This window comes from Pantherophis guttatus, chromosome 6, assembly GCF_059756535.1.
Source record: "Pantherophis guttatus breed Tessera chromosome 6, ASM5975653v1, whole genome shotgun sequence".
Classification (NCBI taxonomy): domain Eukaryota; kingdom Metazoa; phylum Chordata; class Lepidosauria; order Squamata; family Colubridae; genus Pantherophis; species Pantherophis guttatus.
The window spans coordinates 27625234-27650728 of NC_142068.1; the positions used below are offsets into that span (position 1 = coordinate 27625234).

Below are 25495 nucleotides of genomic sequence, written 5' to 3' on the forward strand. Positions count from 1 at the left end.
AACATACTTGCTGGCAAAATGAATATTTTATTCATTGATCAAATGTATTTTCATTTTCATTCAACAGAATGTTGAATAGCCATAATAGCTGTAATACTCTGCTTCTCAAAAATGTTTGAAGCAAAATATGGCAAACTTATATAGTCTGTCACATTGGCAGCTCTTACATCTCAATGTAATTAACAGCTTCGATAAAATGATATGTTTCTTAAAGATGCAAGCCCACAAATGTTGCATTTAAGTCCTGTGAAAAAGAGATCAGTTCCACTAATGCAGGCTTAGTCAACATTCTTAGGTGAAATACAGGCTTGATCTTAACAATAGCTAAAAATGGGCAACACTTCTACCCCTTAAGAAATAGATTTTATCAGGTTTCCTGAAATATTGAAAAGTCAGTTTCCTTCACTTTTGTGTTTAGGATTCCTACTATTTTCAAAAACTTCCTTTTTAATGCTGTGTAGAACTTTACACACAATATATTCACTTTAGTATGAAACAATACAAACAAGTCAGCACTTAAAGTTGTGGATACCTTTGTGAAAGACAAAATTCTAACGTAACTTTTTCACAGCTCACAACAAGGAGTTTCACGCAGATATAAATTTTTACCAGTTTTTACTCTTTTTATTGTCTCTGAGGACTCGTGCAAGTTTCAGTATCTATTTGTGCAATACATCATAGTTACTTACAACTCACTGGAGGATAAGGTGTCATTTTGTCCGCTGCATTCCACAGCACTTCTTGTTGCTATTATGTACAATCCAATCATAACTGTGAAAATCCAGAAGTTTGCTGTAATACACATATCTCCATGGCCACCTCTGTTTGCTGCTGGATGTCACTTCTTGCCAGTAATAGCAGCATCAGCCAGAGATAGTACTCATTTGTTATCAGTCATTCTCTTCTGCTCCACCTCATAACTCCCTTAGTCAGCTTGGCCAGTAACTAAACTTAGCATTTCAAGCATCTACCCAAACTGACAATACTCTGTACTATCTCAGATGACCAAAAATGATTGGTGGTTGTTTTTCCACTGACAAGGGAAATGAAGGAAAGAAATCTACCAATCCCTTTCCTTAAATCACTTACAAGGAGTAATTAAGGAATCATTCACTGGCCTTATTACTGCCGGACAATAGCAATAGGAACAAAATTGTTCTGTCCACCAAGAGAGTCATAAGTAGTATATTGTACAAACAGCTTAGAAACTTGCATGAGTCCTCAGAGATCATTTATGTTGGCTTTTCGGTAGGCTCAGCATCAGGTCAGACATAAGAAAGAAGACACCATAGAAAATTTGAGAAAGGGAAATGAAAAAAACAATATGGAGTGTTAGAGGTAAAAATAGAACAGGAACTCTCATAATTTCTTTTGCATGAAGCTGCTTTAATGAAATATCTTGCTTATTTTCTTAATATTGCACTTGAGATTCAGATCAGAATCACATACACCAGGGGTGGGTTCTACTTACTTTTACTACCGGTTCACAACAGGGCCGGGCGCATGCGCAGAAGCATTCTGATGACGTCGGGGTCGGTGGGCGGAGCCTCCTGCTGCTTTTACTACCAGTTCTATAGAACCAGTGCGAACCGGGAGCAACCCACCACTGACATGCACCCTCCTCCTCTCCCAAATAATGAAGAAGCCATCCAAATACCTTTTTTGCTAGGAAAGTCAGAGGTTTATTTCCTGCCAAATCTGCAAACCAAGTATGAATTGCACTCTGGGACCGAGCAGTAACTAGCCAGTAATTGTCTTTAGCATTTATTTGCAATTTCTTCTTTCCTGTATCCTGGAATGTATTAAGTTTTAACTTCTCTGCTAATATGCTGCTAAAATAAGCACCAATCTGATAAGGGAAGAAAACACAAACAGAATAAGCATTTTCTAATATATATAATGTATATATATAATGTCCTGGATTAAAGAGATCAAGTGTACTTTAAGTAGTACCTTTATAAGATTAGCCTCTAAATTCTTTATTGCAGCAGTCAGAAACTTGATAATCTGAATAGCATTATCATTCAGGTATGGATATTATGGATATAAAAGTTATTGACAATGAATATTAAAGTATCTCTTAGGCCAGGGGTGTCAAACTGGATTTCTTCCAGGACCGGATCAGCATTGCAGTTCTCCTACGCGGCTGATGGGGGAGCAGTGGGGGGGGGCAGGATGGATGCCTCCTGCAGCACCCTTCCGGCCAAAACTGGGTGCAGGGGGTTCACGCACAGCCCTCCTGCATCTCGTTTTCACCCTCCACAGCCTCCTGCAGCACTCTGATAGCCATTTTGGGGCCATTTCTGCCCCATTTTCAGCCGATTTTTCGCCCCATTTTCGTGCCCATTTTCGTGCCATTTTTTGGGCCATTTCAGCCGACAGAGTGCTGGAGGAGGCCATGGAGGGTGAAATTGCTTAACGCATTGTAAGCCCCTCTGAGTTGTTGGAGAAAGGTGGCATATAAATCAAATTTTAAAAAAAACAAGGCGCAGGGGGCGCATGCAGCCTGTTTTACCTACCAGGCACACTGCGGACCAGTCCTTTGATACTTCCAGGCCGGCCCCATGGGCTGGATTTAAGCACCCCATGGGCCAGATCCAGCCTGCGGGCCTTGAGTTTGACACCCCTGTCTTAGGCTATAATAAAAATAAACCTTATTATTAAAGTATAATTGCAGTTAAAGAACCTATCCAGAAAAGGCAAATGTTAAATTTGAAGTCTGTGACATTTTCCTTCTTTCAAATATCAATTAAAAATCATTTGTAAAAGTTGATCCTTGATCAATATATTTTAATTTAATTTAATTTAATTTCCAATTTATATACCGCCCTCTCCCTGTGGACTCAGGGCGGTGTACAGCCAAAATAAGAACATAGAATACAAATATTAAAAAACAGTTAAATATATATATAAATTTGGCCCAGAATTTAAGAAATCACAAACCGATTAAAAGAATTTAAAAAATTTCTTCTTAAGCCAGCCCGGCTTGCTGGAAAAGATGGGTTTTAAGGGCACGATGAAAGGCACTGAGGTCATGGATTCTCCTTATCTCAGGGGGCAACTGATTCCAGAGGGTAGGAGCCCACACAGAGAAGGCCCTCCCCCTGGGGGTCACCAGCCTATATTGTTTGGCTGATGGCACCCTGAGGAGGCCCTCTCTGTGTGAGCGCACAGGTCGATGGGAGGTCGTTGGTAGCAGCAGGCAGTCTCACAGATAGCTAGGCCCTATGTCATGGAGCGCTTTAAAGGTGATGACCAACACCATGAAGTGCACCCGGAAGACCACCGGGAGCCAGTGCAGCTCGCGCAGGAGCGGTGTTACATGGGAGCGCCATGTTGCTCCCATCACTACCCACACTGCTGCATTCTGGACCAGTTGGAGCCTCCGGGTGCTCTTCAAGGGGAGCCCCATGTAGAGAGTGTTGCAGTAGTCAAGGCGAGAGGTGATGAGGGCATGAGTGACTGTGCACAAGGAATCCCAATCAAGAAAGGGCCGCAACTGGCGAATCAGGCGAACCTGACAAAAGGTCCCCCTGGTTACAGCCGTCAGATGTTCCTCCAAGGACAGCTGCATATCCAGGAGGACTCCCAGATTGTGAGCCCTTTCAGTGGGAGCCAAAGACTCGCCCCCAATAGTCAGTGATGGAGTCAACTGGCTATATCGGGATGCCGGGAGCCACAGCCACTCTGTCTTGGAAGGGTTGAGTTTGAGCCTGTTCCTCCCCATCCAGATCCACACAGCCTCCAGGCACTGGGGCATCACTTCAAGGGCATCGTTGGGGTGGCCTGGGGTGGAGATGTACAGCTGGGTGTCATCAGCGTAATGATGGTATCTCACCCCGAAGCCATGGATAATCTCACCCAGCGGCTTCACATAAATGTTGAACAGAAGGGGCGAGAGGACCGATCCCTGCGGCACTCCACAGATGAGAGGCCTCGAGGTCGACCTCTGCCCCCCTACCAACACAAACTGCGACCGGTCAGAGAGAAAGGAGGAGAACCACCGCAACACGGTGCCTCCCACCCCCAACTCTTCCAGCCGGTGCAGCATGATATCATGGTCGATGGTATCAAAAGCCGCTGAGAGATCTAACAGGACCAGAACAGAGGAACAACCCCTGTCCCGAGCCCTCCAGAGATCATCAACCAACGCGACCAATGCCGTTTCCGTGCTGTGCTCAGACCTGAAACCTGACTGGAACGGATCTAGATAAGATGTTTCCTCCAGGAATTGTGGAAACTGTCGCGCAACCACACTCTCAACAACCTTCTCCATAAAGCGAAGGTTGGAGACAGGATGGTAGTTGGCCAATATTGCCGGATCCAGGGACGGCTTCTTGAGGAGAGGCCTCACCACCGTCTCTTTCAGGGCAGCGGGGAAGTGACCCTCACTCAACGAAGCATTAATAACGCCTGGAGCCAGCCTCGTGTAACCTCCCGGGAAGCCAGTACCAACCAGGAGGGACACGGGTACAGTAAACATGTGGCCGCACTAAGTCTCCCCAAAATCCTGTCCACATCATCGGGAGTCACAGCATCAAACTTCTCCCAAGTAACATTCTCAAGACTATTCCTCGTCACTCTGCCCTGATCTACCCAGTCAGAGTCCAAATCCCACCGGATCTGAGCGGTTTTGTCATATAGGTATTGTCCGAAATCCTCCGCCCTGCCTTCTAAGGGATCCTCCCGCACTCCCGGATGCAGCAGGGAGCGGGTCACTCTAAACAGGGCAGCTGGACGATTCCCTGATGACACAATAGAGGGGGAAAAGTAGTTAAACTTTGCCGTCTTTATCGCCACTAGGTAGGCCTTAATATGCGACCTTACCAGTGTTCGATCAGATTCAGCGAGACTGGCCATCCAAACCAAGGAGCTGCACGGGATCGGCACCGGGTCAGAGGCCGCAAAGGCACGACTCGGTCCAAGGCCCCACCAGCCGCCCAATCCCAGGCGGCTACCAAGTCCTCGGCCGAGTCATGTGCTAGAACCTCAGGAAATGGCCCAAGCTCCATCTGGAACCTCTCAGGATCCATCAGGCACCTGGGGCGGATCCATCTAATTGGATCCGCCTCCCTGTGGCGGGGGGCAGCGGTTCGAAGATCTAGGCGAAGGAGTGAGTGGTCTGTCCATGACAAGAGTTCCATGTCTATATCCCCAATAACAAGACCACTCAACCACTGGCCAGAGACAAAAATCAAGTCCAGAGTGTGACCTCCCCTGTGAATAGGGCCATGAACTAACTGGGTCAGGTCCATGGCCATCATGGAAGCCATGAATTCCCGAGCCACCTCAGACGTTTCACCAACGGATGGCAAGTTGAAATCACCCATGACTAAAAGCCTGGGTGTATCTACTGCCACCGTGGCTATCACGTCGAGTAGCTCAGGTAGGGCTGTTGCCACGCGGCAGGGAGCCAGGTATGTAAGCAGCAAGTCCATCTGAACCCCACGGCCCCACCTCACAAGGAGGGACTCACATCTGGCTATCTGAGGCACAGTGGTCTCCCTCGGACCCAGATCCTCATTAATAATAACCGCCACCCCCCCCCCGCCCCTGGGCCCTCGGCTGATGGAATGCTCTGAAGCCCGGTGGGCACATTTCAATCAGAGGGACGCCGCCCTCCGGGCCCAACCAGGTCTCCGTAATACCCGCCACATCCGCTCCTCCCTCTTGTATAAGATCGTGAATGAGGGGGGCCTTATTGACCACGGACCTGGCGTTGCACAGCATCAGCCGAAGACCCAGATCCTGAGTGTCTAAGCCACCTAGTATCCAAGCGGAGCCTTGGGGACCGGGGCAAGGAATTGCTCTCAGACAGTGAGTGCGAGCCCCCAACACCTGATATGGTCCCCTGCTCCCACCATATCTGCCCCTCCCATCTACTGTGCCGATGGTACAACCCTCATAGATATCGTCCCCCATCCCTTTCCCAATCCCTCGTCCAGTGCCCCCCAAATCGTTACCCTGTGCCGGGCACGGTTCTGACCCTGGTGGATTTCCCCACCATATTGAGGACACATTTCAGAGAAATGAAGCCTAATCAATATATCCAGAGGTTTCAATTCAAACTGAAGGAGTAAGGAACTCAGCATTAGGAAATCAACATCTTTGTATGCATGCATTCACCCATGTGTTCATAATTTTCAAGTTAAACAGATTTCTGTCTAAAAAGTTTTTTAAAAATGAAGACATACATTACCAAATCAATAAAGTATTGCAAAACAGCACACAAAATTAGAATGTCTTAAGAGGAAGCACTTTTTGGTTGCAAAAAGCACTTACCTTTGATGGGTTAATAACAATATTTCTAGCAGACCCATGTTCATCTCCTGAGAAAGCTGGCTGATTACTGAAACCTTGTTTTACATTTACAGCAGTTAGCTCATCCTACAAATAAAGTACAATGTTAACTTAGTTTTGCAGCAGGTTCCAAATTTAAGCGAGGTCAGATTCTCACTAAGGAATTAAAAATTCTGTTGCGCTATGTATAAACATTTCACACTTTCTTTGCAAATGCAAATCTGTTTATGAATTTTTGTTATAAATATTTTATACACAATTCTCTTATATTATCTAAAAATAATTAAAATTTGGCACTTATCAAATTGATCTGAATACTTCTTTTAAAAAAAGTCCAGACAATCTCACACATTTAATGATACAAACACTGGGGTTTTAGGCACATAGGTAATTATTTCTTCCACTTCTACTACTATTTGTTTTACCCTGAAACAATATCCAGGGAAAGCCAGTTTGATGTAGCAGTTGGCATCAGGCTAGAAACATAGTGAACCGTGAGGTCTTAGTCACACTTTAGACATGAAGCTGGCTGGATGAACCTGAGCCAATCATTTTCTCTCAGTCTTAGGAAGGAAGCAATGGCAAACCACTTCTGAAAAAATCTCGCAAAGAAAAATGCAGGAACTCATCCAAGAGTCTCCAAGAATTTAATATGATTGAATGGAAGAAAAAAAAAATCAAAGATCTTATTCAGATTGGCATTTAGGAATGAGACAATTTATGGATAATACAAAAAAACATGCTGTTATATTTGAATACATTACAGAAACAAATCATTAGACAACTCAGGGTGCAATTGGTTGTGGTTGTGATTCAGGTGACTCTGAAGGCATAGATAAACCTCCAAGTGGCCTCAATAGCTCTCAGAGAGAGTGCTAATAACCAGATGACTGCAAAGTAACACAATCCTTCCATTTCCTCCCCAGACCGCCTCCATTCTATCAGAACCTATCCTTCCATCCTCCCCACCATAAGACCTGATGAAGTTTCTTGGATGAGAAGTAAAACCGGGGGTGAAATGCTACCAGTTTGGACCAGTTCAGCCAAACCGGTAGCGATGGCGGTGGGTGGTTCAGAGAACCGGTAGTGACGGTAGCACAAGGCTTCGCTCACCTACCCGGTCGTCATTACTTCCTGGTTTTAACCAGGAAGTAAACTGTTTTTTACCCTCTCCACATGCGTAGAGGGTCTGTGCATGCACATGACGCATGCATGCACATCCGAACCAGTAGGGAAGGTAAGTAGATTTCACCCCTGAGTGAAACATTTTTGTCTTCTTCCTCAAGGAAAAAACAGTCCAGTTGCCTTGTAAAAAAAAAAAAAACACATTTGAGACAACTATGACCTGGATGACTGAGAATTTCCACAGAGGTTTAGATTTCTAGTTTTAGTTAATCTAGTTAATTTAGTTAAGACTAAAGCTAGCTTTAGCGCAATGTGCTATTATGTTTCATTCTCATAAAATTCGGCAACAAAAACACTCTAGACTTCAACAGAGATCAAAATTCAAATCCTTGTCATTAGTTTTGAAGCTAACTCATTTCAACAGTGAAGATGAACCAGTCTTCTGTTTAAACAATAGCACAGCTGTACAGATGAAACTGTGATCCATTGTAATCCATCTGAACTTCTATTTAAAAGATGCAGATGTAATTTTGAAGATATCCTTAGTAACTATATCCTTCAGTGGTACAAGGCCTCCCCCTTACCTCTTCATAAACTTGCGAAACGTCTAACCGTGATCATGTACAAATAAAGTGAAAACTATATTTTATTTATTTATTTATTTATTTTAATTTGTATACCGCCCTACTCCCGAAGGACTCATATATACTGTGTCACAGCTTAGCATTTAAAATATTTCTGCATCTGGCACATCATCTTTCCATTGGAAATTTAACTCCTATTTACAAATCAATAAATCATCACCATATATGTTTCCTAACTTTCTATCTTGCATATCCTAGCTACTATGTGGAGGAGTAATGAATCAAACTGCCCATATCAGAAAGTATAATGTTTTTCCCAGTCCAGTATATCAGGCCCATTTAAAGGACAAAAGGTAGAGACTAATGCTACATTTTAATGTATTCTCTAAGCCAAGGGTCCTCAAACTTGGCAGCTTTAAGGCTTGTGGACTTCAACTCCCAGAATTCTCCAGCCAGCATAGCTGGAAGTTCTGGAAGTTGAAGTCCACAAGTCTTAAAGCTGCCAAGTTTGAAGACTTCTGCTCTAAGCCATAAAATAAATAAATAAATAAATAAATAAATAAGTGTGTGTGTGTGTGTGTGTGTGTGTGTGCGTGTGTAGGTCTTTGATTATTCGGGTTTTCTCCCACATAAAATTGGAAGTGTCTTGGCGATGTTTCGACGAAGTCTCATTCGTCATCTTCAAGCTGATGCTTTCGGCCTCATGCTTCTAGGAGCAATGTGTGTGATCGCAGCTGTTTCTTCCTTTTAACTGGCAGTGGGGGTGTGAACTGATTGGGTGGGAGCTTGGCTGTGTTTTGATTGGGTGGAGGTGTGTTCTGATTGGTTGGGGGTTTGGCTGTGCTCTGATTGGATGGGAGGTTGGCTGTGCTTGATTGGCTGGGGGTGTGTTCTGTTTAGGTGGGAGCTTGGTTGTCCTCGGGTTAGTCTGAGTAGCAGGGGGATTTGAGCTGGTGAGCTGCGTTGCTGTTGTTTGGCTTTGCATTCATTGTCGTGCCACATCTTCATGGTGGGTGTCAGTTAAAAGGAAGAAATAGCTGCAATCACACACATTGCTCTTGAAGCATGAGGCTGAAAGCATCAGCCTAAAGATGATGAATGAGACTTCGTCGAAACGTCGCCAAGACACTTCCAATTTTACGCGGAAGAAAACCCGAATAACCAAAGACCTACACCGTGAAAATCTCAGAAAACACACACACACACACACACACACACACACACACACACATATATATAATCTGTATGTATATATGTATGTATGTAATTGAAAAGCAAAATTGAACAAGTTCAATTATGTACAGTGATTTCAAAATGCATACAAGGATTATTATTTTTTTTTGAGCCAGCTGAGACACATCCTTTTGATTAAATGAAACCAGCACACTAACTTTTTAAATGCAAAGAGATACTTTTGAACAAACAGTCCTCCTTGTGCCTTCAGGCTTGTAATCCCAGCACTTCCCTGAAAAATGTACATTCAGTCTTAATGTTTGTAAAAAAAAAAAAAAAAAAAGCCCATACTGTTTGCCTTTGTTGTACTACATTATCAAATGTACACAGTTCCTGATTCAGGACAACATGAACCTGATGAACAGCTTCAAAGAACAGCAACCAAAAAGCATTCAATTGATTTGCACCATAGATCTTATTTTTATCCAAGAACTGGATGTTCTCTATTGGGAAAAGTAAATTTTTCTATCCATAGATAACACCAATAGATTTTAGATATAAATCAGGAACAGTAGACGTAAGATATTGTAACAAAAGTGTTCTATCAGAATAGGCATCTGTAACAAAAATTCTGCCCACATTCAATCACCTACAGGTAGACCTTGACTTGTAACCATGGCATAGGACCTGGGTATTTGTGGGACTGCCTTCTGCCGCCGATAGCCTCCCACCGACCAGTAAGCTCCCACAGAGAGGGACTCCTCAGGGTGCTGTCAGCCAGGCAATGTTGGCTGGCGACCCCCAGGGGGAGGGCCTTCTCTGTGGCAGCTCCTGCCGTCTGGAACGATTTGCCCCCGGAGATACGGGGGTCTTTCGCCATGCCCTGAAAACTTTTCTTTTCCATCAAGCAGGGCTGGCGTGAAACCCCCCCTTTTTTTAGTTTTTTTTTTTTTTTTAGTTTTTTAGTTTTTTAGCTTTTAATCTGTCAATGGGTTTTAATTCGAATTGTTTTAAATTTGGGCCAAAGTATGTAATTCTTTTAATAATTTTAAATTTTGTATTGGTATGTGTTTTAGTTCTGGCTGTGCACCGCCGTGAGTTCACTAGGAGAAGGGCAGTATACAAATTGAATAAAATAAAATAAAATAAAATAAAATAAATAAATAAATAACCATTCATTTAGTTTGAAGTTTTCATTTAATGACCACCTGAAGTTATAACAGCACTGGAAAATGTGACTTATAACAGTTTTTCACACTTGATTATTGTATTATCCCCGTGGTCACGTAATAAAAATTCAGACTCTTGGCAATTGGCATGTATTTATAATGGCTCCAGTGTCCCAGGGCCCTACAATCAACTTTTGTGACTGTCTGACAAGCAAAATCAATGGAGAAGCCAGATGCACCGAACTGTGTTACTATCTTAACAACTGCAATGATTCACTTAACAACTGTGGCAAAAAAAATCTCATAAAATGGCACAAAATTCACTTAACAACTACCTAACATAGCAAAAGAAATTTGGTTCAATTGTGGTTGTAAGCCAAGGACCATTTGTAATTCCTGCATCCTTGGTCTTGCTCTATGGGACATGACATTCACCAATTGCATTTTTATTCTCATTAGTTCTTTGATATTTCATGAAAGCCCAGCTTCATTATCCAGAACTATTGGGATTACAACTCCCAATATTTCCAGCCTATGTCACCTAAAGCTTTAACAGCAATCTATCTTGTTGATCTTGTTAGCTGCTTTAGGGGTTATTAGACTTTTTCAGCAATTAAAACCAGCTGTAAAACAGCAATGATTCAGACATGACATAGTGACCTAGTTTATTCCTCAAATTAAATCACAATTGGCTTGATTCATATACTGCCCTAAGCCATAAACAAAAATTCACAAATGATAATAGTTGGACTCAGAGAAGACAATATGACAAAATGAAGCAATATTTTATTTATTTTATTTTATTTATTTTAATTTGATTTATATGCCGCCCTTCTCCGAAGACTCAGGGCGGCTTACAATGTGCTCAGCAATAGCCTTCATCCTTTTGTATATTTATACAAAGTCAGCTTATTGCCCCCACAAACTGGGTCCTCATTTCACCTACCTTAGAAAGGATGGAAGGCTGAGTCAACCTTGAGCCTTGGCGAGATTCAAACCCTGCAGTAATTGCAGGCAGCTGGTCTTAATAAGCTTAATAACAGGGTGCCTTAAACCCCTGTACTACCAATAATATATTATATGATATAAGAATCCATACTCTGTTTCCAAGTACAGAACAATCTCCCCTTTTATACCTCAGTTGCTTTTCTTCTGCTTCTTCACTAGTGCTAAACTAAGATTCAGTCACCAGGAAATGATGGTTAAAAAGGACCAAGGTTGAACAAAAGGTGATAATATTCCATGGGAAAAAATGTTTCAAAGGTGGTTCCATGTGCTGGGATAATAAGATCCCTGATTCATTTTCACTTTTATAAATCTATGTGATTGATAAAAGTCAGCATCACTAATTTCACATAATCAATCAAATCCTCACTCGAATCTAGAGAAATTCATAATCAGCATTTAAACTATCTGTGAAAGACATCAGGATCACATATTCTAATAAATTGTTTCTAGTTTAGGATGCAATCTCTAGGATTACAGCTGTATACAATAGTGGGCAAAATTGTGGAAACCTTTTGGGGAAAGTGTATTTTTGAGGTTTGATGGCAAATAACACCCCTTTTTTTTGAATTTCAAGATAATCATATCCCACTCCTGGAATGGCCTGGAAACAGCCCAGACCTTAACCCAGTTGAAAATCTATGGAGCCGACTAAAGAAACTTGTTAGTCAGAAGCAACTTCTAAAATAGAAGCAATCATTCAATCTTGTTTTCACATTATAACAGCTACAGAACTAAAAAACTTGGTTCACTCCATGGGAAGACATTGTAAGGCCGTAAGTCATGCTAAAGGTTACCCAACTATTGACTGACATGGTGATAATTTTTGTATATCTCTTTTTTTCTACATGTTTCACTTTTCTTCTTTATACTGTAACTGCTATTCTAATAGCAAATCTTTCATAAAATGTATTGTGATACATTCTTGATTAAATTATCTTTCCATTGATATATAATTGTATGGAACTACTCCAAAAAAAGTAGTGTTATTAGCTAGTTTTAGAAAATACACTTTTCCCAAAAGGTTTCCACAATTTTGGCCAGTACTATACAATAACACAAACAGAATCCACAAAGCATTTAGGACCATTGTACCTCCAGATCCCATTAGTAATTTTTAGTTCTGATTTTTTTTTTACATCAAGCTTTTTTTTAAAAAAAAAAATCAGTCTTGTGAAAAAAAAATTTACAGTGTTTTATCCAAAAATTTAATTTTTCTGAATTGTCTTTACTCCATTCAATTTATGTCATTTCAGTACAGTCTTGAAAGACAGAATGACACAATGCTTTCAGAGAGCAATCACTGTTCAGTGTACAACTGCATAGACGATCTGAATAGCCTGAATCACAACAGTTTTTATACAAATGAAGATTTTTTTTTCCCTTTCAAGCTTTTACACTTGGAAATTGACAGATAATTAAAGCTAACCTGAATTGTAACTCTCTGACAGTCTACATATGCCAAACAACAAATGCATATTTATTTTTAAAAAGCCTTGAGGAAAACTATTGGATTTATTCAGTACAAACACTGCTTAGCCTTACATCCAATTCTTTAAAAGAAAAAAAAAAGGTGATTCTTTTATAGTTTTGCACATGTTCATTTAGTGTACCAGATTGCGGGGGGGGGGGAGAGCAGAAAAATTAAAATTACTCAAAGGAGACAATGAGTTCCACACATAATTTTGCAATGGCAACCTTTCCACGTTTCTTGAAATTTGTATTATCTATCTTATCTTTTCTACCTCAAATCAATATTTAGAAACTAATTTTTGCAGGAGATTGTCAGAAAGGATAAGATTCCCATATTTTACAATATCATTGCTCTCTGAGGAAACCTGGGCATCAAATTATTAAGATTTCTTGGTTTGAAACCAGATGTGGATAATTACAAGTTCGGTGAATTCAATTTATTTCATTTTGATCAACAATGTAATTATATCAAATCCAAACTCACTGAGTTCTTAATAATAGCAGAAAATTAAGTATTACGTTCAAGAAGAAAGAGCATGGGACCAGCTGTATTGATTCTGAATGTTTATATAATATTGAGAAATGGAATGCTGTAAACCTACGAATTCTAAATTTAAAAGCCAATTATTCATGATGATAATTTTAAAAAACACAAAGATGAATCCAAGAATTCTATAGTAAATGGGGGGATGACCTATGACCTATTCTCCCAGAATTAAGCTGGGGGGGGGAGTGAAGAAATTCTGAAATATACTTAAATGTTGCCAGTCTTGTCACAGAATCACAAACTGGAAAAAAGCTACTCTATTGAACTTTTTCTTGATGATATATTCTATATGGACTAGACAGGACTAAGATAAGAGAAATAGTATTGCCCATAATATTTATGCTTTATATTATGGATATTTTCCCTGATGATTGTATGAAGCTACATAAAGCCATTTTGTGTAACTAAAACTTGGGGTACCTAAAATAGGTAATATCATCAGTGCTAGTGACTAACACAGTGACTAGCACTGATTACGTTACCTAGTTTGTATAATAAAATGTCTGCATGAAAACAGCTGTGCTCAGACACTACCACGGACCCCTCATTTCAACTCCGAACTACAAATATTCTCATTTAAAGGTGTATCGACCAGAAAGTTATATCTATTGGATGAAAGTCAGAATTATCCATCATTAAATTAATATAGACTTTGTATAAGAACTTGCTAAGATGCATCCATCTGACTTTTTTCTTTGTAGTTCACATCCAAATACGTCTCCAGTATAATTGCATCGTATTCATAAATATTGACAGGAACTTTCAGATAAGATACTAAAAGTTATACAATAAGGTCTAAAATGGTTTCACTAATTTTAGTTATACATAATTACAGAACTGTGCAAAGACTACAATACTAACTTGGAGGATCTAATACAATGGGGCAAAAACAGCCCCCTCCCTCCGAGGCAGTCAACAGACTAGAATTTATCTAGAAGTCTGTTCACACATGTCTATTTAGCCTAAGGCTACAAATCATCAAATGCTCATAAAGATCTATTCATGCCATATCTCTAGAGAGATAAAGCAGGTTGGTAATCTTTATAAGGATGACATTCCTCTCTCCCTTTGACAGCTCTCCTATTCCCATTTCATGTGACACCTCCAAGATTGCAATTTAGGTAGCAATCTGTTTTCCTTTTTGAACAAAACTTCTTTTTTTGATACAAGTTTTATTAAACTTTTTTTTTTGATATAAGTTTTATTAAATTTTTTCTTTCATCATACATATTTTATGAACAGAGTGTTGACCAGGTCACATCTTATACATAATCATAATCGTAGTTATAATGTATTTTAATCTTCCCATTTTTTTCAATATTCAACTCTTTTATATAATCCTTTATCACAAATTAGTCATTTTTACCGTATCTTATTATTTCAACTTCTGCCATGTTGTTCTCTTTCTCTAATTCTTTATCATTTTCAATTTTACATACAAATAAGATCATTTTACACCTTATATTTCTTCTCTGTTTCAATTATTCCAGTTATTTACCATCTTTCTTCATTTCCGGAAGTACGTCTCTAATTCCTTTTTCCCAGTCATTAGCATTTGAATTATTCATCTTAATTTACATTGTTATCAAAATTAAAAATGTTGTTAAAATACTTATTTTCGCCTTTCTATCTGCTGAGATTTATCACAAACAAGTTCTATTCATTCTTCTTTACAATTATAATCGCTTACATGATTTCAACATTGTTATTCTCTTACAATTGACATTTTAAATATTCATCTTAATTTACATTGTTATCAAAATTAATGTTATCAAATTACTTATTTTCACATTTATCATTTCATATTCAATGCTTTCACCTAAATAACATCACAATATATCCTATTATTCTTCTCTCTTACCAATACAATAACAATTTAAATTCAAGACTATCAAAATGACTATTATTGTTACCGTATTTTCTGGCGTATAAGACGACTTTTTAACACATGAAAATCTTCTCAAAAGTCGGGGGTCGTCTTAAACGCCGGGTGTCATTCTCCTGTAACCAGGCAGACCAGCCCGAAAGACTCTGACGAGCCTTAAATGACTCTGGCAACCCAAGCTCTGAGGATCCCAGCTTTGCCTGCTAATCAGGCAACTCAGCTGGGATGCCAGAGGCATGTAAAAGGAAAAAACTTTTTTCCTTTTACGTGGCTCTGCAAGCTCTGACGATCCCAGCTGAGTTGCCTGCCAAACAGGCAACGCAGCTGAGATCGCCAGAGCCATCGATCCAAGCTCTGACGATCCCAGCTGAGTTGCCTGCTAATCAGGCAACTCAGCTGGGATCGCCAGAGCCCTGTAAAAGAAAAAAAGTTTTCCCCCTCCAGCTTGCTTACCTTAGCTGCTAATCGCAACGCTTGCCTTGCTTCGCTTGCCTGAATCCATTCCATCAGCAAGCCATTCCCTGCCTGTAATCAAGCAGGCAGGAGTTGTGGACTTCAACTCCCAGAATTCCTCAGCCAGTAAAACAAAGCTGGCTGAGGAATTCTGGGAGTTGAAGTCTACAAGTCTTAAAGTTGCCAAGGTTGGAGACCCCTGTTCTATTGGGTAAGTTTTTTTCCCCTTTGGGAGCTTTAAAAAAAATAGTTAATTGGGGTTTTTTTTAGTTGTTCTTTTTTAGACCTAGCCATTTAAAGTTTAGGAAGTTTTAAATTTAGTTTTCATATAAAAATAAAAATAAAATAATATTTGTGCAGCTTTCTGAGATTTAGTGTGTTTCTGTAGTGTTTCACTCTAACTACACAAACACACAAAATCTCACAAAGCTGTATGTGGAATTTTGTATGTGTGAAGTGTGAAAGTTGTTTTTTTTGGGCTTTTTGTGGCTGTGTGAGGTTCCTGCTTGTTGCAGGGGCCATTTTGGGTCTAGCACAGCTGCTTTTACATTGTGGGTGAGCCAGTTGATGTTTTTTAATTTTTATTTGGTGTGCGTTGGAAGAGGGGTAGTCTTATACGGTGAGTATAGCCCAAACCCTATATTTTAACAGGAAAAGTCGGGGGTCGTCTTATACGCCCAGTCATCTTATATGCCGGAAAATACGGTATATTGTCTACTATCTCATTCCCATTCATTAATCTACCTAATTATATATCTTTACTAACATTTACCTCATCATCATTCATCTTTAACCATCATCTCTCAATCTTTTCCCATTTTCTAATAGTTTTTTGCTCGACCCTTTATCTCACTCTAACTTCTCAATTCTCTTTATATGTGTGTGTGTGTGTGTGTGTGTGTGTGTGTGTGTGTGTGTGTGTTACATTTCATTTTCTGGATTCCTTTTTCTTTTTTTGTTGTACTTTTTGAGCATCCCTTACTAAGACTTTCCCTTGTCTCTCCCAGATATTTTCCTTTTTCCCTTTTAACTGTTTCTTTTTTAGGGGAAATTTTCCCCCTTTCCTCTCTACTTTTTTTTTGCATTCCCAAAAATTTCTATAATATTATCTATCTGATTTTTATTTTTTAATATTTTTTCTTCAACATTGTTAACTTCTTGCTTCTCATTTACAATTCGCTCTTCAAACTCCTCTTCACTTTATTTTTCTATATCTTTCAGTGAATTTTCTTTTTCTTTTTTGCCTAATATTCACACATACTTTTAAACATCAAAATTAACTCTTCATATATCTGCAACTCCATTTTGTAGCAATTTAAAAGATTATTAAAACATCCCCAATTGTATCTCTTTGCAATTAGCCAAAATTTAAGGTCTATTTAATTTTCTTATATCTCCTCTTCTTTTCTTTTCTCTTTTTCTTCTTCAATTATTCCTTTGTTCTTCAAGTTTAAAAAGATCTCCTCAATTATTAATTGTCCAAGTTCAGCAACAGTCAAATCCAATTAAAAATCTATCTTCCATTAGAGAAGGGAAATGAAACAAAATCAAAAATGTAAAACAGTCACTCCTTAATTGTTCTCACAGCGTCCAAATTATCTTCTTCTATATGACCAAGGTCAGGGCTTCCAGCTGCTTTTTCTTCTGTTTGTAGAGTATTACAGTACTTTTTCTTTCCTCCAGCAAATGACACTCTCCATTTCTATTCCATTACAAAATAGTCTGTTAAGTCTGATTAATTATCAAAATATCGAGAAATTTTTAAAATCCTCATAAAAGTTGTTTCGAAAATCACATTTTTCCCCTTTTGAAATATTTTGCTTTTCCCAATTTTCCAAATCTAAAACTTCTTCTTAGGCTTTTGATATTACAGTGCCCCCTTTTTCTTTTTTCCATGTATGTGTGTGTGTGTTTTTCCCAAATGCCAGATAGCTGCTAGTCCAAGCTCAGGAATTTCTTTTAAGACTCCAATTTCAATTTTTTCTTAGTATAAATTGGCAATTATCTCACCCAGTTCTAGCACTCCATCCAAACACCAGTCCAGCTCAATTCTTAGGTCCAGTTGTCCCAGCTTCAAGGTGGCTACCATAAGATGGCCGCCTCCGCCGCTGCTGCTTCGGGAGAGCTGTTTCTGTTCCAGCAAGGAGATTGCCAATTCCTCACAGTCTATGAAATGCCTCTCCTTTTTTCACCATCCCTGCAAGACGGGTATGGCTCAAAAGCTTCCTGGCAGCAGTTCATCCAGCTGGATTTCACGTGGCTCATCAGATCCCGCTATTTTCCAGTCCGTTCAACCGCGACATCAACCGGAAGTCCTCTTTGAACAAAACTTTGTTGGTGAAGTTGACCTGGTGAAATTGTTCTGGAGTTTTGTGAAAGTTTTTGAATCAGAATAGGATAGGCCAGATCCAACTGCCCCGTATCTGATAAGTAAAATTTTGTCCAAATTGTTCCCCATTAGCTCCAAGGTTCAAACTTTGTCTCAACTTTAAGGACTACCTTAATAAGTAAGGGTCACATTTAAGCACATACAACCTTTTCAAGAATCAGTTTCAACCAATACACCAGATTCAAGAGTTGGACCCCTTTTACATTATGGCTAAGAAATTCTTCAGGGAAGCTTTTACAATTGCAGTTTATTTCACTACTATTTTAATGGCATATTTTTATGCAAAAAGAAAGGAAAAAAGTGAGCAAGGTCAGTCAAATGTGCATATACTAAATGAAGAACTAGCCCTACACAAACTATATTAATATTATTATAACTATGTTAATAATTGTATAATATTGCACAATTATATATGCAATTTTATTTATTGCTATGCATCAACTTTTGAGAATCTATTAGCTGGAAAGCAGACCAAAAGAAATAGATACAAGACTATTGTACAAAATACAAGGAAGTCAATACAATAAATTAATACACCAGCCTATTAGAAAGGGCCATCGGATATGTTGTATATACAATGTATGCTCAAGGCACAAAAGGAATGATTTTAGATATTTTGGTTATTAAATTTGGCATGCATTGGCTGGATCCAGACAATATTAAGCAATAATGTGCTTTGTTCAGTTTCGAATTGTGGAATTCATGAATCTAGACAGTTATGGGCTACTTTACTTAATCATACTTTGTTGAATACGTGACTATTAGCTAGGTTTAAGCATCACATTAAGCTAGAGTCAATGCTTAATAACTACAATGATTAAATTTACTTGACAATCTAAGCCAAACATAACAAACCACATTATATCTTAAAATCGTTTGCAAACTCAAGTCTGATGTATTACATCAGATTAATTTGGAATTATGGGAATTTGTATTTACATCATCAATACATGGAGAGTGGATTAAATAGGAACCAAGGAAATTCAAGGCCATAAAACCACAGCTGAATTGAAATCTCTACAAAGAGAGATTTCAATCAAAGATTATTGCTTCAAGCATAACAGTTTTTGATACCCAAAACATATCAAAGATTGTAAATTGTATTTCTTTAAATCACTCTGAAATGCTAAGAAGGTGGATGGCATGAAAATATGGTACTCTAGATACATATATATATATATACACATCAAATTAAAGGATAAGAGTAAGATTCATTACAGTGCAGACCCCAGCAGTATAAATATTAACTTCCTAAGATATACCCACTGAACAATTCCTAGTTTAGGTTTTTAACATGGCAGTAAATAATGTACTGATCAGATGACATATTATTACATAGTACACAAAATTATTGTTCTATAAATTGATAGGTGTTAGAACAGTCCATTTCTTTCTACATGATATGAGACAAAGTTATTAAAATCTGAAAAATAAAATAAAAAATCAACTTATTTTTTTCACATTCCATATGGATACTTTTAATAATAGAAAGTCTATGGAGATAAATAAAGACCTTCACTGTTATAATTCTAAAGTGTTTTGAAAAACCTGAACTATAAAATAGCATCAAGATTTCTCTTATAGCCCACAGTACTTTCCAGCCTTTTTTAGCAAATGCTAAAAAGATGAAATTTTCCTAATCCCAGAAGTAAAAAGTCATAAGAATTTCACAATCAGCCTTATGAGATAGTCCAGATAGGAGCATGCCCTGATAAACTATTAAACTTACTTTTTTTGTAAGATTACAATAACATAATATTGTAATATTGTACATCTCTTTCTCTGTCACCTTTGTAGCTCAGGAAAATAGAGACTGTCCCTACTGAGGCTTTTGCTATCACCACATTCCTTCTGCAGCTAAGCTGCTTCTTATTCAACCATTTTCCTGGTTGTGGCTCCTCCTCTGTATTCCAAGGTCCCACATACCACTAAATCCACACATGAAAGTTTTTATACATTTTCTGTGGATCACCCGAAATGGAAATTACTAACAAGTCCTAGTTTAGGTTTTTAACATGGCAGTAAACAAGAAAGATTTGAAATATTTACTTTATAAATAAAGTTTTGACTAAAAAAGAAATCGTCCCTTCACAATTACATCCAATGGCTAATGTAAAGAGCCCTGGTGGCACAGTGGTTAGAATGCAGTATTGCAAGCTATTTTGCTGACTGCCGGCTGCCAGCAGTTCAGCATTTCAATTCTCACCAGCTTAAGGTTGATTCAACCTTCCACCCGTCCAAGATTGGTAAAATGAGGAGCCAGATTTGTTGGAGGCAATATGCTGACTTCGTAAAGTGCTTAGAGAGGGCTGTAAAGCACTGTGAAGCAGTATATAAGTCTAAGTGCTATTGGTATTATGTATTAAAATCTCAGAATACAAAGGTTTGAAGAAACCATGGACATTATCTTCTACACACACACACATACACACACACACACCTGCCCAGGGCAGGAATCACTATTGACTGTATCAATAATAGATCCAGTTGATACTAATTTCTGGGAGAGGCATGGAACTAAGCATGTCTCTGAAAGCGTGAAGACAATGGTTGCAGCAAAGAGTGAAGGCCTGGTGAGTAGACTGATTCTTCAGAACCACTCTGGATAAGGAAAGGACAAGATATTAATTACATATGCACCAGACAGTTGGTCCTTGTGAAAATATTCCAGGTCAGTAGTTTGAGTACCAGTTGAAGGCACCAGCCATCATGCTTACAACTGCATTGTGGCTTTTTAAAGGACACTCTGTTCATCAATCTCACTTTCTAAACACTTTCAGAAATTGCCTATTTAACTATCTTAACACTATTAGAGATTTTCAGAATGGTGAGTTGAAAAGCTGCCTGGTGAGTGAGTTTACTTCCATTCATAAACAAAAGAAAAATTAACCATAAGTTTAGAATTTTAAAAAGTTGGAAATAAATGATTAAAAAGTTAAATACATAAGACTTTGATTCAAGAAAGGTATAAATGAATTAAGAATCCAAACAAATTTGGAATATTGAAACTTTTACTATAACTTGGAATTAAATATATAAAATAAAGAGCTTTTTGTGGAAAGAAAATTGTTTTATCTATCTTAAATAATAAGAAAGATTTGACACTTTATGATTTAAGAAACTGGATAAAGAGGGAATTAAAGATTCCAAGCAAAAAAGGAAAATAAGTTAAAAGTGTAAACTTGTCCTTTGGGTTCTGATTAGTATGTGATATTTACAAAACAACATTAAAACATTGAAAATATTCCAGATTTTTAAAAAATGAGGCCAGAAATTAGCCACTACAATGTCAGAATGATGTCTGCTTCTATAGATAAACTATGACCAAAAATGTTAATGAAGGAATGACAGATGTGAAACAAATTTTGTCTGATGTAAAAATATTAGAACCAGAAAAAATAGATAACAAAAAAAATGTGGGTTGTAAGACAAAGAAGGCAGCTTGGAACAGAAGAACAAATGTCAAGCCAAGAGAATGACTTGGATAAGGACTTTCTACTGCACATACAAAAGATGTTGGTTGAAGTTTTGACATTCAAAGTGAAAATACAAATAATAAACCAAGAGAATAACCTGGATAATCACTTTTTACTAGACTTACAAAAGCTCCCACGAAATGGGGGAAAGCTCCCCTTTGAGATGGGAAAAAGAAAAATTAAAGAAAGGCCAAATCCTGTGACACCATATGTCAGCTTTGGAAGCCATATTAGCACCGGAAGCTTCCACGCTGCCACTTTCTTGTGTGTGGGAAAGTAGGAAGGAGGATTTAGTAGAGGGAATGCAGTTAGACAAAGTAGTATTCTTTTTGGTCAAGATTATGACAGTCCTGCAACTGGAGAAGAAGTGGTTGGACTGATGTCTGGAGATGGCATGGATGATGATTGGACCATGTGATGGACTGATGGGTGCAGGGGATGGATTTGGGGGTTTTGATTTACTGAGGGAAAACCCGGAACTCTCAGATTTGGGTTTTCCCAGATGTTCCAGTATACCTACTCTAATAAATAGAACTTTGAGAAAATGCTTGTTTCAAGAGTTTTTAATTGGAGTTGGGTTTTTCTGGAACGCTGACACCATATGAATGAATTTCAAGTCAAGATTGTCAGAAGAAAAGTATATAAAGTTAGTTTGTTTGATTGCGATCAAGATAATATGTGTCTCTATGAAGTTCTGGTAACCTTTTGTGGACTTTTTGCTGAAACCAAGACCAAAACATTTATGATCTATGGACTTGTATATAGATAAGGGATGGTTTATAGGAAGAAGACATATTTGTAATCTTAAAAGAGTAAAAAGTTATTAAGTTTGCTTATACTTGTGATGAATATCAGAAGTAACTTTATATATTTCTTTTCTTTATCTTACTTTCTTCCTTTGCTTTTTTCTTTCTTTGCAGTTTTTATTCTTTCTATTTGTCCTCCTCTCTCTGAGTTTAGTTTGTATTTGCGTTTACTATTGTAATTAAAATAGTCAATAAAAAGTATAAAAGTAGATGCAGTTTACCATAGCATAATATCATCAACATCACTGTAAAGATAAATACATTGTATATCCAATTCTTAAATCAGCTTCTGACTAGAGTTCTACACACTTTTTCCTTTACTTTGAAATAACCTCTTAGACCCAATCCTTATTTCCAGCATATTTGGTGGAACATATAGCTTTTTCATATCATCCAAACGCTATTTAACTGCTCTTCTTTCATCATGTACTGCCTATAATGAGAGCCATCTTGCAGAAACCAGGAAACCATGAGTTCTATTCCCACATTAGGCATTAAGCCAACTGGGTGACCTTAGACCAGTTACTGCCGCTCAGCCCTAGAAAGGAAGCAATGGCAAACCACTTGTGAAAAACCCTGCCAAGGAAATTGCAGGGACTTTTCCAGGCAGGCACCAAGAGTCAACCCTGATCTGAAGGCCCTATATATATGTATATATATATGTGTGTGTGTGTGTATGTATGTATGCATATGTATATGTATATGTATATGTATGTATATATAAAACCACATGTATATACAATTATTGTAACAATTATTTCCTATAGTAATTATAAGAGTTTCAAACTACATAAAATAAGAATTGCTCCAATAGCACAAAGTTCTAGTGTAACACCCCTTTCTAAAAAGCATTAAAATAGATTTTACCTGGATTCACCCAACACTATGAAGTGTAAACTATGATTAAGTAACCAACCAAAACATGTTGGAGCATGTTGAACGAACCAAATCATCGGACTAAGACATAATTGGTGTTTGCTTCTTAAGGTTTAGCATGCATGAAGACTGCTAGTATGAACTGTTAACTATGATTAACTATAGTTCCGCCTATGGGCCAAACACTGTCTTTTTATGGGAATGGCCATAGCCAAGCAAGAAACGGTCTGCCAACATTACAGCCAAACTGCTAAGGCTTCCACATAAAGGTTGCAATACAGTTAAAGGAACCCTTAATTTATCAGTTTCTTAGTTACTTGCAACTTTAACCTACAGAGGACAGAAATTAGTGGCAACTGAATAGCAGGTGAGTTAAGGAATCCCTTGATAAATTGTACTGTGCATTATAACAACCTTCCTTCTTCCTCCCCCCCCCCCCAAACCCAGCAATTATCTGTTAATTACACAGTGCCATAACGTCATGGTTACAACCCAGTGCCACTAGCTGGAACAATACACTCAAAGTGCCAGTGTTTTGAAAGTCATCTGATTTGGGGTGACTAAGAGAAGCGGCTTCACTCCCATCTGACCAAATGTCAAGTCACTGGTCCATAGGCAAGGTCTGCCAGAAAAGCCCCGTTTAAGGAAAGCTGGGAAAAGGGAAGGGAAGAGGAGCCGTTTCCACCTGCTGGGGGAGGGGTGGCCTCAGTCACCCGAGGGTTTAAGACTAGCCCAGGGCTTGATTTAGGTATGCAAAAAAGGCAAGTCAGGGTTGCGGAGGAGGGGAAGCATCCTTTTCTTTTCTAGCTGATGTCTTTCAAAAGTTTGGGGAGGGGGGGGGAGGAAGTGCACCGAGAAGAGACGAAGAGGAGGGGGCGGGTATCTACTACATAGCCCCGGAGTGCGTCAGGGCCCGGCGCGCAAGCATATCACCTCCCCCCCCTCCCCAACCCGTAACTCAACGCTACGAAATCTCTCAGGGTCCCCAACAAGCCTTGCGAGAAGCTCCGCTCTGAGGCTGGCAGGCGCCTTCTCCTCCTCCTCCTCCTCCTCCTCCTGCAAACCCACCTTAGCCTGCCTTCCCTTCCCTTCCCCCTCTCGGGTGGTCGCCGGGCAAACTTCTCCCCCGGACCGGGTGTGTTGCGCGGACGGGCGCGAGGGAAACCCCGGGCTTACCTCCTTCTGCTTGGGGTCTTGAGGATAGACGTCGGGCGGCCCCAGACGGCACCGTTTGAGAGGTCTCTGCTCATAGCTCAGGAGCCCGAAGGCGGCCATGATCTCTCATGTTAGCCGGCGAAATGAATGAGAGAGTGAGAGAGAGAGAGAGAGGAGTTGGAGATGGAGCAGCCTCTGAGCACCAGGGAGCAGCACTTGGCTGGCAGACAGACTCCCCCCTCTGGGTCTGGCTCTTTTCCTACGTGGGAGACATACATAGAGACGTACGCCGGGAGAGCAAAGGGCGGCTAGGATGCGGCAGGATTGCAACCCAACCCGCCCACAGAGGCAAATGTCACAAACACACACATACACACACCTCACACGCGCAGACAAACGTCCCTGGAGAGCTGAGAAACGGCGAGGGTGATGGCGGGGGGGGGGGAGGTGTTTGACAAGAAGGACCAGACGAGGGGGTGAAAATGGATAGAGAGGTCAGGGAGAAAAGACCCCTGTTCCTCCCCCCACCCCCAAGAGATGAATCTTTCCTTCCCAATAGTTGCAGGATTTCTTCCTTCTCTTGCCCTAGGCCAAATTTCACAGAGATATATTTAAAGGCTTTTTTTAAAAAAAAGCACACACACACACATACACAGAGGGATGTAGTAGTTCCCATGACAGCAGACACCACTGCCCTTGCCCCAGTAGCGCATGAGGTTTCAAAGTTCCAAGTTCAAATGTCTTCCACAGAAAGATCTCTACCTCTGATCTAAAGTAGGTTATCATACCCAATGTCATGCCCAGTATGGCTACGGTGGGCTAAGTGAATTTCCATTTTTCCTATAAATTGGAGGCGAGAGAGTAAAATCAATCTAATGATCTTGACTATAACTTGCCTTAACCAGGCTATCTCAACCATATCCGTTCCTTAATTAAATGCATTGACTGGCGGAATGTGTTAGCATGTGTTGCTTTTGGACTCGCATGACAAATTAGCATTGCTTTTTTTTTTCCTTCCTACATTGGAAGATTATAGAGAGAAACTACTTAATGGAAATACAAAAGGTGATACAAGGTAT

General features: G+C 39.4%; 1 protein-coding gene across 6 annotated transcripts in view; it reads right to left on the reverse strand.

Moving 5' to 3' along the window:
* The window catches only part of MED12L (mediator complex subunit 12L), a 183660-nt gene extending 158898 nt beyond the window's left edge, over positions 1–24762 (reverse strand). For 5 of the 6 annotated variants that reach the window (XR_015728582.1, XM_034439220.3, XM_087872612.1 and 2 more), the window contains exons 1-3: positions 24438–24762; positions 6283–6387; positions 1658–1849 (exon numbers count right to left, since the gene is read on the reverse strand). Coding sequence is in view for 4 of the 6 variants with exons in the window: in XM_034439220.3 (XP_034295111.2) it covers positions 1658–1849; positions 6283–6387; positions 24438–24536 (396 nt within the window). In the remaining 2 variants the exon portion in view is untranslated. The remainder of the gene's footprint in view (positions 1–1657; positions 1850–6282; positions 6388–24437) is intronic. The other variant, XM_034439221.3, reaches the window with a different exon arrangement.
* Between the last annotated feature and the right edge of the window lie 733 nt (positions 24763–25495).